Below are 15,212 nucleotides of genomic sequence, written 5' to 3'. Positions count from 1 at the left end.
CTACCCTACTAACCACAACTAATTCAACTTGAAATCCATCCAGTAATTGAAGTAGTTTTCTGCTTACCACACCTTTGCTCAGTAGCAGAGCAGAAATCACTATATGAAGCAAAAATGCAGCACAATAAAAATTTTGTACTTGTGTCTATTTTGATTCCTGCCTTTGCACAGCATGGGAAAAAGAAAAGTGGGGAGAATATTCTCTCTCTCCACCCAGTAGTGAAGCCATAAGGAAGAGTCATTTCTAGAAAATGACACTACTGTAAAGTTGAAAAATATTTTCAGCCTGATCCTAGCCCATAAGATTTGGTTACAATAACACACAGGAAGCTTTTCATGGCTTACCAACAACTGCAGTTGTTTCCCAATATGCATTAGTAATACTTTGGCAAACTAACGCGGTGTGGTTTACTTGTTTTTTGTTTTTTAATACAGACAGTTATTCAAAGATGATTGATTTTCTCATATATATCAAGAAAAATCTTAATATAGCCTTCTTAAATTAAACAACTGAAAGCAGCAGAGATCCATCTCCTGTACACTATGCTTTTAAAATCAAGAGACTAGGAATCATGACTTTAAGAAACATACAATATAGCACAAACCACATCAGCAAACACATTCCTTTTAAGGCTTCTGCAACAAGAAAACATGAAATCCTCATCCATTTCCTCAATCTAAATGAATTTCTCAGTTTTCCTACTCAAACCAAACCGGCAGAGGAAGCCTGCATATAAAAATTATAATTTAAAGAAAGAAAACATACCCAAGCCCAATGAGCAAATGCAAGAAGAAACAGAGCAGTTGCAAGGGAGAAATTCTGATTCAATATTAGAAATCTTCCCCAGAGAGACTATGGACTGTACCCATGGAGATGTCCCAAAGGGAATAAGACACTACACCAGTTCATTTAGCTTTGAAACAAACCCTGGACTGAGCAACAGCCATATTGGGACAGATGACCTCCAGAGGTCCATCACAACCATCTGTGGTTCTAGCTCCCGTGCCACAAGGCAACTCACGTTCATAGCAGCAATGTCATTTTCATAGGACTCCCTGATTTTCTTCATAATTTCTTCCTCGGCCTTGGCACAAGTTTCGATACTGCCTTTAACTGTAATGGTCCTTTCCGGATTATAGAGTGTCAAGTCCTGCAACCTACAGAGGAAACAGAAGCACGATTAATGAGCAAACAGCAGAAGGTCATCAAGGTTTATCAGTTGTGTGTGACGACATCCAAACGTGTCGAGTTTGCCCTCCAGACAGCATAGTATCAGTTCACAACATGGTTCAGACAATTCTCAGAGAATCTGGAGAAACTCTACCCTCCCAGCAAACCCAACAAAAGTCACCACAGCGAGGTTTGGCTTCACATGCTTGCGATGCACCAAGGTGCAACATGAAATGGAAAATAGCAGACACTGGTAGAACATGAGCTAAAGAGCAGTGGAATACTGCTCAGCTCTGTAAGAGGGCTTCAGGTACTTTAGACATCCCAGAAACAGACTAAGAAACTTTTGTTCCTTAAGAACAACAGTGGTTTCCTGAAGGAAGAAGGGGGAAAAGCCCAACTCCCAGTGAAACTGCTGGAGAGCCTCCAAATCCTCACAAAGGGAGAACAAAATGCTGTGTGCAAGTCGCCATTTGCTGTGAAACACCAGTAACTGCCCACAGAAATGGAATGGTTACAGCATTAAGCTCCAGTACTTCGGTAAGCAACTTAAGCTGGGCCATTCTGATAAAATGGAAGATGGCTGGGAAGTTATGCCCGTGTACTGCAAAACAGTGAGCTGAGGAAGCAGTGAGAAATTTAAAAAAGTCAGAGCAGAACGCAGGAAAAGTAAGGAAGCTGATGATAGGGCAGAGACAGAAGCATGCCAGGCTCTCTTGCACAGCAGACAGCATGGCAACCTACGCATCTGCATCAAGCAGCAGCAAGCACAAGATGCAGCCACAAAGCAATCCTTCAGTTTCCAGTGTGAGCACCGAGTTACTGCCTCAGGGAGGAAAGTGGTGGGCAACACCCCCAAATAACAGGAAACTTTCCCAAACCAGCTGCCTTACTTTAACTTTATTGACAAGCTTACCCAAAGCCTAAATGAAGAGAGATCAGGAGAAAGACTAATTAGATGAAACAGAACCGATGGGCATACATGCTCTCTTTTAGGTACTGATAAACCCAGGTGGCTTCATGGAGCTATATTATCTTAATCTTTTTGCTAAGCCTAAAGTCCAAGATTTTAATGCACGTAAGCCATTAAGGAATACTATTAATTTCACAAGTTAAGTGTTTACAGACTATGTTATTTGTATCATCAGAATAAGGAGAAGTTTGTCTCATGGAATGAAGACCATTATCTTGTTTACCCTGTATATTTATTTTCCCTTTAAGAAACAGCACTAACAGCCTGCGTACTGTTTTCAAAAGTATTGGCATAAATATTTTGTTTAAGTGAGCATGCCAGCCTTACAAAACCTGTTCTTGAGAAACACTTGACATTTTGGTGCTTTTTCTCCAGTTGATTTCTCTCTTTTCTTTAGATTAATTCTGTAAAGTTTACATACCTTCAAGGAAGACCTCAAGTTCTGTCACCTGATTTTGAATTACCTCTTTTTGATGCATCTCATTCACTCCTAACTTCTTTGCTTTCATTTGAGCTGTTTCCTGAAGCAAACCCCCCTCCCTGCCCCCCTGCCCCAACATTTCTTCACAATCTTTTTGTTACAGCCTATAAACCTTATTCTCTCTCTTCTGGCTAAAGCTCAAGTCCAGGGTACTCAAATGCCTGGAAGTTCATGCCAGATCATTCATTATTCAGCATAGGAGGTTCTCTGAAGATATTACTTCAGGGTAAAACTACTATCAGCAGCCAAACTTCTACAGAGATGTTGATCTAATCAGTGATTTCCCTCCACTGACTTGCAGACACAAACATTTTCCCGTTAGGGTGAAAATTCCTGTTTTATCTCAGCTAAATTTAAACAGATCTGTTACCTTCACAAACTCACAGACCATAATCTATTATTTTGATGCATACTAGTCAACATACAACGTTCAGCTGCTAGTAGCCACACAGAGAGGGACAGAATTACTAGCACAAATACTCTTAAGCATTCATGTGCTTTCCCTTTTGTCCAAAAATCTGATCTATACCAGAAACTAAAACACCAGTAGTCTCACAAACAGCCCAGAACTACTCAAGGCTTATGGTTTATAAAACACTCTTCTTTGCATATAGCATGATATGTTAAAAACCACTTAAAATATAGTCTAAAGAGCCCATGTTATTTTTAGATTTGCTCTTGACTGAATCTACAATGAAGAATCACTGTTTACATTCAATGTATCTCGTCTTAAGCAACTGTTTAACCCACATCATGGAAGGGGCTCCAGGAGGTTGTCATCTCAGCCTTCAAAAAGCAACATTTCTGTAAAAACAAGGTACATAAACGTACCACAGCAGTGAAACATCTCATCAAAAGATTAGACCACTGAAAACTTACGGAGATATCGTGATTTTAGTATCTGTGTCCTGCTCAATTTTCTTCAGGTTTCTTCCTTCTTTGCCAATAAGTCGGCCAACAAAGTTGTTATGTGCCAATATCTTCAGGGGAATTTCTTCTGTACTGTAATAGAGGTTACACCCAGTGAGACTTTTGGAGAAAAGACTGCAAGCTTTTATGCATAAAATGTATTTTCATAGAAACGTATACCAATCCCATTCACTTGCACGTTTACACTAGATGCAGAGGAGTCCAAGTGCGATGCTATTTCAACAATATCGTCTAAAGTTTCATTGCAACATATCTGCTAAATAAAAGTCATACTGAAGGAGCAAGAGCTCCTGGGAAGGAAACAATATATCTTAAGGTTTTGAGGGAGATAACTCATTATGCTTGCTCTGATTAAAAGTTACTAGTTTCTCAAGAAACTTCACAGTATTTGCTCTAGTTCACCTCAAAATCACAACCACTGAATAGCTAGAAACATAGAAGGTATTGGAGCTAATTAAACAAGTAGACTGCCCCTGAAAGGTAAAAGACAACTTTTCTACTTAAGTATGGATAATGGCAACAGAGGAAAGCTTCACTACTTAATAGATTTCAAAGACTCTTCTTTACATGGAGTCAACAAGAATTCAGAATTAATTTTTAGTGCCTTCACAATGAAATGCCATTTACTCACAATTTAGTATCTTGAGCTTCCTTTTGCATGATCTCCATAATAATTTTACAAGCTGTTGAGCAGCCTTCAGGAGTTGAGTGGATGGTAATTGGTTTCTCAGCAGCACCTGCATTCTCTTTACGATGAATATCAATTCTTGAAAGAAAGAAAAACACTAACTGTAACCACGTTTTTTATGGTAAGCTTGCATATTTCCAACTCTCATAGAACTAATTAATTTTGAGCTAACAATGACTACACATTTAAGTGGTTTCATTTCAAAAAGAGATACAATTACTTAAACATCCCCTAAATATTATTTTTTTGTGTTATAAAGAGGCTTCCCTTTCCTGACTTTACCAGTTAAACCTCATCTATGTGGACACTGGGATTTTTGTTCCTTGGACTGCAAGACATTCAGAGGATACATTAGATAGACGATCTGAAACAAACCACTGAAGAGAACATTTCATCAAGATATCCCAAAGCTCTGGATGTTTATCTCCAGTCTCCTCGCTCCATTAATAGTGACTGTGCATCTAGAGTATAACAAAACTTTGTATGACTTTGTTTTTTCACGACATCAGCAGCAGGGCCTCCTAACACTTCTCTGCTAACAAAGTGGCATAGTAGTGCTTGCATTCATCATAAAAATTACTTGCTATGTGTTTTAAGCCTAAAATTTGTCCTGCGATTACCTTTCCTCCAACTCCACTCTCTACCACCCTAAAACTAGAAGCCTTAACCCACAGCAGTTTACATAGCTGTAGGACTAAAAATTCATCACAACCTGCAGCAAGACAATGCCTTGGATGCTGTTTGCGCTTTGCCAATAATTACAGGTCACATACTATTTCTACCGTTTCTGTTTTTGGCTTTCTTCCCTCTCTTTCCCCCCCAGATCACAGCTGTTTCCAAATTTAAGAAACAACCATGCTGCTCTTCAATAAACTTCTATATTTTTCCAGTTCTGATACTGAAAATTCATTTTGTTTCATGATGCAGCATTTTGAGGAGCCCATGGCAATCCTTGCTGCAACTAGAAGTAGACAACCTTTCTTTTCTTAATCCCCCAAACAAGAAAAACATCGTTCTTGAAGTCACATATCCTTCAAGTTAGTCGTCTGCTATTGTTTCTGCTCTATCCAGCCTTCTTTTAAAAGATAAGAGCTTTCCTTATGCCAAACTTCTAATTCATGTGCTATAAAAAACCTGGAAGCTTTAGATATCACCTGAAAATTGGTTGCCCATAGGCAAACTACAACCGAGTCTTGTTAGGACACCACAAATCTCTTAAATCTGTGTTGTTAAACACAGCAAAGGGTCTCCTGGGATACAACATGCTAATAAGAGGTTGGAAGTAGCATCAAGATAATCCAGAGCTCAGTGGGCAGGGGGGTCTGTTTGTTTTGTTTTACTCCTAAATGCACCATTTTCCACCCTGTGCTCTTAAGGGAATCCTAGAAGAGTTCCTTGAATGCGATCCCTACCTCCCCCTGCATCTGCGCTTATTTCTTCCTTGTGGGCAGGGATTTAACACACTGAAAACAATCTCCTTCAGCGTCTCCAGACCCTAGTGCTCTAAGCTTCTTAGGTCACTTAGTAGCTCGCTTTCTGCCTTCCATGCATTTCCTTAATCTGTGTTTTGGTGTGGTCTGCAATTTGATAGCAGTGAATGTATTCACTCCTATGTACTTCTGGTGAGGTGCAAGGAGGGGGAGAGACAAAGGCTCTTTTTTTTTTTATGCCCTCCCCCTCTTTTATTGAAAACATATTTAAATCCTATGAATGCCCCGAATTAAACTGCAGCTAGTATAAGCACTTACAGACTTGGTATGTCACCACAGTAACTGTACATTCCACAGACCAAGATATTACAGCTTTCAGGTTCAACTTCCATGCCCGGAGCCTTATCACTATATCTATTAAGCAACTCTGGCATCAAGTACTATCCTACAAATACTACCTAATTTCATTCAAAAACAGCAAGTCAGTTGGTATTTGAACATGTATCAGGGGCAGAATACAGTTCTTAAATCTTGCAGAAGATTTCCTAGTCACAGTGATTTTCATTTGTTGTAAAGTTTTACGTGTTTCTGGAGTGACTCCTTGCCACCCCAGTACAGAAAGCAATGCTGCTCACCCAAGCTGGAAAGCAAGGTGGAATACCAAAATTTGGTCTCCAAAGATGACGCTTCTGAGGAAACAGAAGCCTTCCAAAGGATATAACAGCATTATGGGAAGAGTGGGAGACAGATTTCTCCCTGTAATCAAGACCGTTTTCATAGCACAAATTTATAGAGGGTTATGGCTCAAATATTCCACTTTTTTTTGAAAAAGGAAAAAAACATTACTGCCAGTGTCTCCTAGCACAATTAACTTTGCACAATTTACTCCACCTCGAAAAAGTGCTGTTATATCTGTAAGGCTTTCTTCAAAAGTATCAAGACAAACACAAGCCAGAGCACAACGCACACAAAATACATTCTTACCCCACAGAAGAGAAACACAATTCACTTTTCCCTTTACACAATAGAAAAGGGCACAAAATTAAAGCTTAGAATGACATTTTTTTACAAGGTAACCTACTTGGACTGCGTCTGCTTTGTGATGTTTCTGATGGTTGCTCCTTCTTTCCCGATGATGGCTCCTACGAACTGCGTGGGAACCAGCATCCGCAGAGGGACGTCCGACTGTGGCTTCTGCCGCGTGGTGGCACCGGGAGACCCCTGCCGCGGAGGGCCCCTCTGCCCGAATCCACGTCTCCCCTGGGGATGCTGCTGCGGAGGTTGCTGGGCTGCCATTTCATCGGGGATATATGCGACTTTCAAGGAATAGTTTTCAAGCTGAAACCCGTTCAGTTTTTCTATTGCTCTGTTTGTTTACAAAGGGGAGGAGAGAGAGAGAAGGGAAAAAAACAGTCACATGTGGGACCTTATAAAAGGAGAAGTCACTCAGGTGTAGACTTGTGCACTTACTAAATCACACGACAAAGCTAAAAAGCTACTTCCTAGAAGAAAGGTTACATTCAAGAGTCTTTAGTCAAGATTTAGATTACACAGCTTTTTTTTTTTTTTTAAGTCACCATATTAAGAACTACAAGTTAGTTCTTGCTTGCTCTGGGCTTCTGTGCTCTTTAAACATTTCGCTGGTACAACCCTATCAGCAAAACCTCACAGGAGACAGAGCTTATACACTCAAAAGCATTCTTTTGCCTGATTTAATTTAAATCAGTTTCCCAAATAGAATTAAAGCTGCACCAGAGGGAAAACTTTTTCACTGCTATCACAGCACCTTCATTAGGGTTTTTGCCAGCACAGCTATTTGGCCGGATTTTTTTTTCCCTTCGATAACTGACATAGCTATGACACAAAAGAAAGGGAAGACAGCTTGTGCTTCATTCTCAGCAGGAAAGAAAGCGCTCAAAGCCAATAATGGCACTTGAAACATCACTTAGAGGACCACTGGAACACCTCGCAACTTAGTGGCCACGTTGCAGGCAGGATTAAAAGTTAACCAGCAAATTAAAGCACCAGTTAAGCTCTTGATGGATGCAAAGGCATTCCGAGACATTTACATGGTGTTTCAAGTTCTGCTGCCCTTCGAGGCAGAGCAGGGCCCCCTTCTGCTGAATATCAAAGAGGCATTTCACCCAAAGGCACACAACGTGCCCACACCGTGATCCATCACGCTGAAGAGCAATCCGGTGCTCTCCCCTCAGCCTCTCCACACCTGCTGAGCTCACAAAAAAACATGATGCTCCCTCCCCACGCCATCCCACTGCATTGGGTGATGTTGGGGAGCGTGGCTTCAGCTTCACACAACGCTCTGGTACCCAACTTCTGGGCAGCACCCGCTGAAAAGTAGCCCCTGCCCCGTTACAGCATTGAGGTTGTGATGATAGCACTGATGGGGGAAAGGAAGAAGGGGCATGGTCTGACAGCAGCCGTTTCAACGGAGCAAGGAGGCCCCAGGCTCACAACTCAGCCTGACCGGCAGGTCCTCCTCCTCTCCGCAGACGGAGCACGACTCTGGGGTTAAAAGTGACAGATTCCTGAAAGCTCGAAGATCTTCCACTCAAACACAAGGGAAAGCGTCACTAAAAGTAAAGACCCAGGCAACAGCAGGAATAACTAAGCTACTTGCAGCATGCTCATAAGGTATTAGCACAAAATTCATGCTTTTTGTCTGATGGACATTCTGAGTTTCAATCCAGAAGACATATTACTCACATTATCAGCAACCCGATACACCGATATCACCGAAACACGCATTGATTTGGGGTAGTTTATGAATGCCAGGCTTAAGAAGTTTACTGAGAGATTTTGTTTAAAGGCTTCATTTAAATTAAAAACACCCGGGGGAGGGCAGGAGGTTTCCATTTCATATTAAAGAACCCACCAACATTTTTTTTTTTTTTAAAAAAAAAGCTCATAATAACCGTATGCTCTGGAGCAAGGCCTTTGAAATGCCGAAACCTAATCCGGTCTCTCCCCTCACACACATTTGCATGTAGTTACAGCCAGTTTGCCACCCGCTGCCCTCTGCAACAGCTTCACCCCTGCCGCAGAGATAAGTGGGCGATGCTCGCCACCCACCTATGTTTTCAAGGGGAGGCAGCAGAGTACTGCTCATCTCCTGGGCGTCCTGGCCCTGCGGTCTCATACCGCTGCTGGAGGGGAGAAGTAGCCTTGTTCATCAGAAAGGGTATAGGGGTACTGAGCCTCAGCTGCAAAAAAGAGGACAGCCTACCCCTTCACCTCGCAGGGAATAGCCCCGCGTCTGTGAAATACTCCAGCAGGGCAGTAAAGAGTTTATAGAAGTAGTTCTCATCTTTGGAGCAGCGTTTAATAAGGGCTGATAATAAATAAGGCTGAAGGCAACCCCACTGAACAACAAGGAAAGCCAAGTATTGAATAACTGATTGCTGCTCATTAAATACTTGTGTTCACCAAATGAGACAGGTCCTTCTGGGACAGGACGGAAGGGTAATTGCTCCCACGATGGGAGAATCTCCTACAGCACGTGGCAAAATAGAGCTGCATTAAAATTTGCTGAGCCTATTTCAAAGGTGACATTTCTCAACTTTTACTGCATGGACTTTGGAGAGCATTTTATTATGCAAAATGCTGTGTTCACAAGAGCAGTAAGGGACCGTGAGCAGCACAGCTCATGGATCTTGCCGTCCTATGGATTTGCCTCTCAGGTTTGAGCTGCACGGAGTTGCAGTGCCCAAAAAGCATTTTCTGGGGAAGGGGTCTGGAGGCTTTCCCTTTCATGTAACCTGAAAATAACTTTTTTGGTTGCAAACGTCTTCAACCTCTTTCTCAGTTAAGTCTTACTGAAATGAGTCTTTCTGAAATCAGCCAAGAAGCTGAAGAGCTACTGGAGAGGAGCACGGCACCATCACGCAGTGCAGTTGCACAAGCCCTGTTTGTTTTTGGAAACAAACCTCAAGATGTTGGAGAGATGAGCACCAGCCTTTTTGCCAACATGCTGGTGGTAGGCTCCAGATTGACGTGCATCCCAGCTCATTCCCTTCCACGCATTCATTTGACAAGTTCAGACACTGCTGCTTTCCCAAAACGCTTCGAGCTTACCTGGCTTTAAAACATCTTCGACCAGAATCCCAGCACTAACACAAACTCTTACATGAAATCAGCGCAAGAGACTTCTCATTCTTCTTCAGAAGTGGCAGGAGAGGAAAAGACTAGGCTTTTTGTTTGCAGCCAAGCCACATACATAGGTTTCACAACAGATATTATAAAGCAACAACTAACATATACCACACTTCTCCTGGAAAGTTTTCCTGGAAAAAAGGTTGCAATTTGTCTACTTAGAAACAATTTCTAAATTGTCGAATGATTCTATATGACTACAAGTGCCTTAAATTCAAAGCAAACTGAAAAAAGGTCATTTTCCACTTCAGGAAATCAATCATGTTAGCAGCGAACAATCCCTGGCTACCAAAACCATATGATGACAGGGAAAATTAATTCCAATATTGAACAAGTTGGTTTTGAGTAAGTATTTGAAAGCAAGCATGCTTTAAAGTTCACTTCTCTAGCTTTATATTAGAGGTTAGCATCTAGAGATACTACAATGATATCACTTGTTTAACTAGCCTAGATATTTATAGAGAAAACCTTAAACTAATGAATTCATCCTCTGAGTCACAGTTCTCCCCATTTTACAGGCTGACTTGTTTTATAATCCGAGTCGATCAAGTGACAAGCAGCCAGAAGAGTCAGAAAACACTGCTCTCCCAGCCGTGCGTGGAACTGAGGTTCCCAGGAAGTGTCTCGCTCTCAGCTCTGAGTCACGCACACAGAAGCGAACGCAGCGATGACTGATTGTCAGTAATGCAGGCACAAAACAATGCCCACAGCTGCTGAGAGGTCACTTGGAGTTTTGAGCCTGGCCTTCAATTTTCTAACATTTGACAGTTTCCACTAGGTTCTTAATATGCTGTCATAGCACCTTTATTTAACCGTGCTGAACTTTTTTGTGGCCTAAAACAAGGCTATAATCAGGTAAGATTGCACTCTCTTCAGCAGTCCTTCAGCACCAGAACCACGATAAAATTTCAGAGACAAAGTACCGCTTCAGGAAAGAGAAGGATGAAATAGAAAAACTGGGAGATGAGCGATTAAGAGCCACCGTCTAGATTCAAAATTCCTGAAAAAAACTGATCAATGGATTTAAGCCACAGGGTCCCTAAGCTTGCTCTGGTGCCAGCATCATGGAAAAAAAAACCATCAGCGCTTGCCATCAGGAGAGCCATCTCCACTCCCTGTGAAAGAGGGAGCCTCAGAGGAAAGCAAGGGATTCTTCATGCCACCAGTGGCACCTGCTTGAGTGAAAGCTACAGGAGATCAACACACCATGCCTACCAGCCTTTTTGCAGTCCCCCAAGAAACACATTAAATTCAGCTCCTTTTGTCAAACAAATCCTCGCATAGGCTGACCACCTCAGAGACTTAAATCCAAGCCACAGCAACACAGCCACTGCTTTTCAGCAAAGACCTCTGCCTTCCCAAACAGAGCTGGGCATCTCCTCCACAACCACAGTTACAAAGGTCTCACAGGTTACCCATGTCATTACCGGTACCCAGTCTTTTAAAAGGCCTAAAAGCCTTCAAGTGACTCCATGATGGCAGAGATAGAGAAAACTTCCTCATTAAGAGGTAAACCCTCCTATCGCCCAACGTTTTTTTAATTAATATTTAGAAGGAAAAGGAAAATGTTTACATTTCATATGCCAGCAAGAGCTGGTAGACAGGAATCTCGGCGTAGTTCAGAAAATATTCCATAAAACAAAACTTAAAGACTGCAGTAACCACTGCCTGTGCTCTGTTAAACTGTACAGGAGCCTGGCTTATGGTCAGGTAAGTCCTATTCAGAGGAAGATCTCTGCAAGAACTAAACCTTCAAATAAATATTTTGTAAATTAGTCAGCTGAGTTTTTTCCCCCTCATCAAAATTACATCTCACTGCTGTCCTCTTATGAGCTTCCTATGAGAAGATACTTGCTCAGCCTTCTTCTCCCTTCTGATGCTAGCAGAGGTTAAATATCCTAAATAAATGAATACAGTAAGAGCACCAAGTCTTGTGCAGGAAATCATTCATCCATTGATAGCGTGATCACACTAAGCACTAGATGGAGAACATATTTCACTCCCACATGCAGCTTGTACATACACCATCTTTCATTTTTCCTCCCTAAACAGATATATTTGCATACCGAGAAGACAGATTTACATGGTAATTTTTCCTTGGCATAAAGATTTTTTTCTCACATTAAGTAAAAATATAGTTTTCATTAGTATTATTTGTGAAAATAAAAACAAAGCAAAAGACAAATCTAAGCTTATAATCATACACTACTCCAAATTTTCAGTCTTATCGTTCCTATGGCAACGTTAGTCCTGACCCATGATGGAATATAAAAGTATTAGTTATGTGAACTCTCATTCATTTGTCAAGGATACGTGTGGTGTGCACACAGCTTTGTGCCTCATTGAAAGGGTAAAAAAAATTGTTTTTGTATATATTCTAATTAAAAGGTGATCGCTAGCATCTTATAGTAATATATCCACCTGTATCTGCAATGACACAGATCCCGAGCTCCTCACGTTGCAGCCAGCAGCTAAAACACACCATCAGTTACGAGATGCAACCAGACATACCTCATTCCTGAGCTACAAAAAAAGATTAAAAAATGGACATCCAGCCCCATTCTAAAACCATAGGCACCACCTCCACAGGCACGAAGCCAACTTTGCACAAAACAACTTCCAAAACCCTGAGTAGAGCTGAATCCCATAGCACGCACTAGATGCCTACACACTACGTTTTGGGGAGGGAAAGAGGAGGCAGTGTGACTATGAAGCCAACAGCCACAAGGACATGGCCAACCCATCCTGGATCAACAAGGGGAGAGGAGGGGGTCCCCTTCGGTGAGCAGGTCCCAAGCCACCTCAACATCTACACGGCACTGGTTGTGCGTTCAGCCTCAACTAAACACGCTGGGCTCTGCCACTCACCCTCTCACCCAAATATTCCAAAATCCATTGCAATGGTCAGTAACTGCATGTGCAAGAGCAGCGTGCTTTTTAAGACCCTCTTTAATTTCTGGCGAAGATGGGGCTTCCTCCTTGCAGTCGCTTGCAGGAGGGCAGGTTTGGAGTCACAGAGCTGCCCAGGCAGTCCCAGTCTTCTCCTCTCTACCCATGGAGCAGGGATGGCTCTCCTAGGCCCATGCACGGCTTGGTGCTTGCCATACCTCCCTTGCAAACTTCCTGGGCTCCCTGCAAACCCCTGGTCTGCCCACTTAAAGATGAGGAGCAGCATCATGCCTGCTCAGCTAGGAAAGAGACAGCACGGTAACAGGTCAAAGCCACAGACGTCCATTCCAACTAGAAATCAGCAGCTGTGCACATCTTAGATTTTGGGTGCTATGTGCTCTGTCCCAGGCTTGCTGCTTCTGCTTAAAAGGACTGCAACAGTCTTCACTAATTAATCTCAAAGTTGATTTTTAGTCTCAAAGTTGATTTTGGACGCGGTGCTATGCAGTATATGCTGCAACCGCAGTACCAGCTGGGGGTGGGGGGGAAGACCTCTGCCATAGCAATTAGGCTTCAAGGCAGAGGAATGCTCAGTTTCCTATCTGGGTGGAACCAAGAGCTTTACACAGAAGTACCATCCTTCCAGCCACGCATACCGCACTTGTTTAGAACTGCTTATCAGAAACATCTCCAGGCTGTTCCAGCACCATCACAGCGCCGCATGCACACACTCCGGCAGGCAGGGCTACGCCACACAGCCTGTCCAGAGGGGAAGGAGCCAGCTCTGCGTGGTTTGTCAGCCAACACTTAGCTGTGAAGTTATGGCATGCCTTGCAAAAAGTTGGTGAGATGCTCGGTTACGCCCGGGAACCCACTGCATGCAGCACCGTAGGGAATGTATGGTCTCAGTCTTCGCACCAAATGGCTAATGGCATTATTTACCCTGAACAGTTAAATCTCAAAATGCAGAGCTTGTTATCAGCTGCTGATTCCCAGCCAGCCTAAGAACAGCTTTCACAAAGTCAGTTCTTGTTTCTCCCTTTACTGCACGGGCTGACCAACACTGACTTTTATCAGATGTCAGCAGTCATGTACTGCTCCCCTTCCAAAGCCATTGCTGCCCACCATAACCAGTTCCAAGAAGCAAAGCTAGGTCACATCTAGCAAAAACACCCAACTGAAACATCACCACAGCTACTACAGATCAGCCACACACGCACGCGCCCTGTTGTGATTCTACATTGCAGTTCATTACTGTTTTTCCTTTAAAATACCCTATCCAGTCACTTCTCTTGGGGGTTGCTAAACGGTTGTAGGCCTTCATCCTAAACCCAACCACCCTCATTTAACATTTTCTTTATGGAAAATGGGCTCGTGCCCTTAGGCAAACTTGAGTCCCTATCAAAGCATTCACCAAGCAAATCAAGGCTCCTCTGCTTGCCCTACCTGCTCAAAGCAACTGACACCGTGTCATCATTCAGCCGCTTCAGGTCCTCTACCAACACTCACGCTCGATGCTAATTCGCCTGCTTTGAACTCCAGATACCTTCAGTTATGTTCATGTGTTTTCTCATGCAAAAACAAATTTATCTCAGTTGCTTCCTCGCAGGCTTGGCTTATCTCAGCATTTTCTCAGTATTAACCTCAAAATTTAACAAGTACAGGCTGAGGGGGAAGAAATTGTACTTCGTTGTCTTCAGTTTCAGCATGGAATGCTCAAATCCAAGAACCCACACCACAGATGACAGATCAAAAATATGCATCATGCTTCTTTCCATGATATTTTAGGTACTTCCTTCTTACATTTTCAAAGAGGGAATTAACACATGTAGCATTTCTAACGTTGCACCATAGGCTTCTTCAGAACAAGAAATTCAACATCTTTCTTAATTATTGTGCAACAGAATTCCAAAAAAAAGAACCTGAAGAACACGTTGAATGATTCAGGTTTTGAGAAGTTTAATAGTGAATTGAAGAAAAATACTGTTTGCTTCAGCTCCACTATACATATTAGGCACACTGTTGACACAAGTTTCCCATCACATTTATTCAGAGTACACTAACAAGTAACCTAACACTTCGAAAGATGAAACATGTGTTGCATTCAAGTTGCACAGAAGTCCTAATTACTTAATTATGTGTACAAATTTATTTCATTTGTAATTTTATATTAATGCAAACCAGAAGCACAGCCTGCATCTTGACTGCTGGTTTTAGTTAGCCACAAGGTGGCAGAAATTTCAAAGTTAAAAAAAGAAATTCATTGCAGGCTATTCCCCGGGTTGGGTTTTGTTTAAACCTGCTATGGTTATAAAGGAGAAGGAAGATATGCTTATGTCCCCAGATTAAGAATTAAGAAAAAAAGACTTCTGTGTTTCTACCTGCAGTGGAAAAGCAAAATTAAACCTATAGCATAACACACAGTAACAACGTTGAAAGGGAAAGGATACACAACCGCTGATTAAGAAAATGAAACTTAT

General features: G+C 42.2%; 1 protein-coding gene across 2 annotated transcripts in view; it reads right to left on the bottom strand.

Moving 5' to 3' along the window:
* IGF2BP3 (insulin like growth factor 2 mRNA binding protein 3) overlaps positions 1–15,212 on the bottom strand; it is a 111,444-nt gene that overhangs the window by 28,578 nt on the left and 67,654 nt on the right. For both annotated transcript variants that reach the window (XM_083825971.1, XM_083825972.1), the window contains 4 exons: positions 6,755–7,039; positions 4,187–4,321; positions 3,505–3,627; positions 1,023–1,158 (listed from right to left, as the gene is read on the bottom strand). In XM_083825971.1, the coding sequence (XP_083682097.1) occupies positions 1,023–1,158; positions 3,505–3,627; positions 4,187–4,321; positions 6,755–7,039 (679 nt within the window). The remainder of the gene's footprint in view (positions 1–1,022; positions 1,159–3,504; positions 3,628–4,186; positions 4,322–6,754; positions 7,040–15,212) is intronic.

This window comes from Anser anser (assembly GCF_964211835.1).
Source record: "Anser anser genome assembly, chromosome: 2".
Taxonomy (NCBI): domain Eukaryota; kingdom Metazoa; phylum Chordata; class Aves; order Anseriformes; family Anatidae; genus Anser; species Anser anser.
This window is presented reverse-complemented; position numbering and strand designations above follow the sequence as displayed.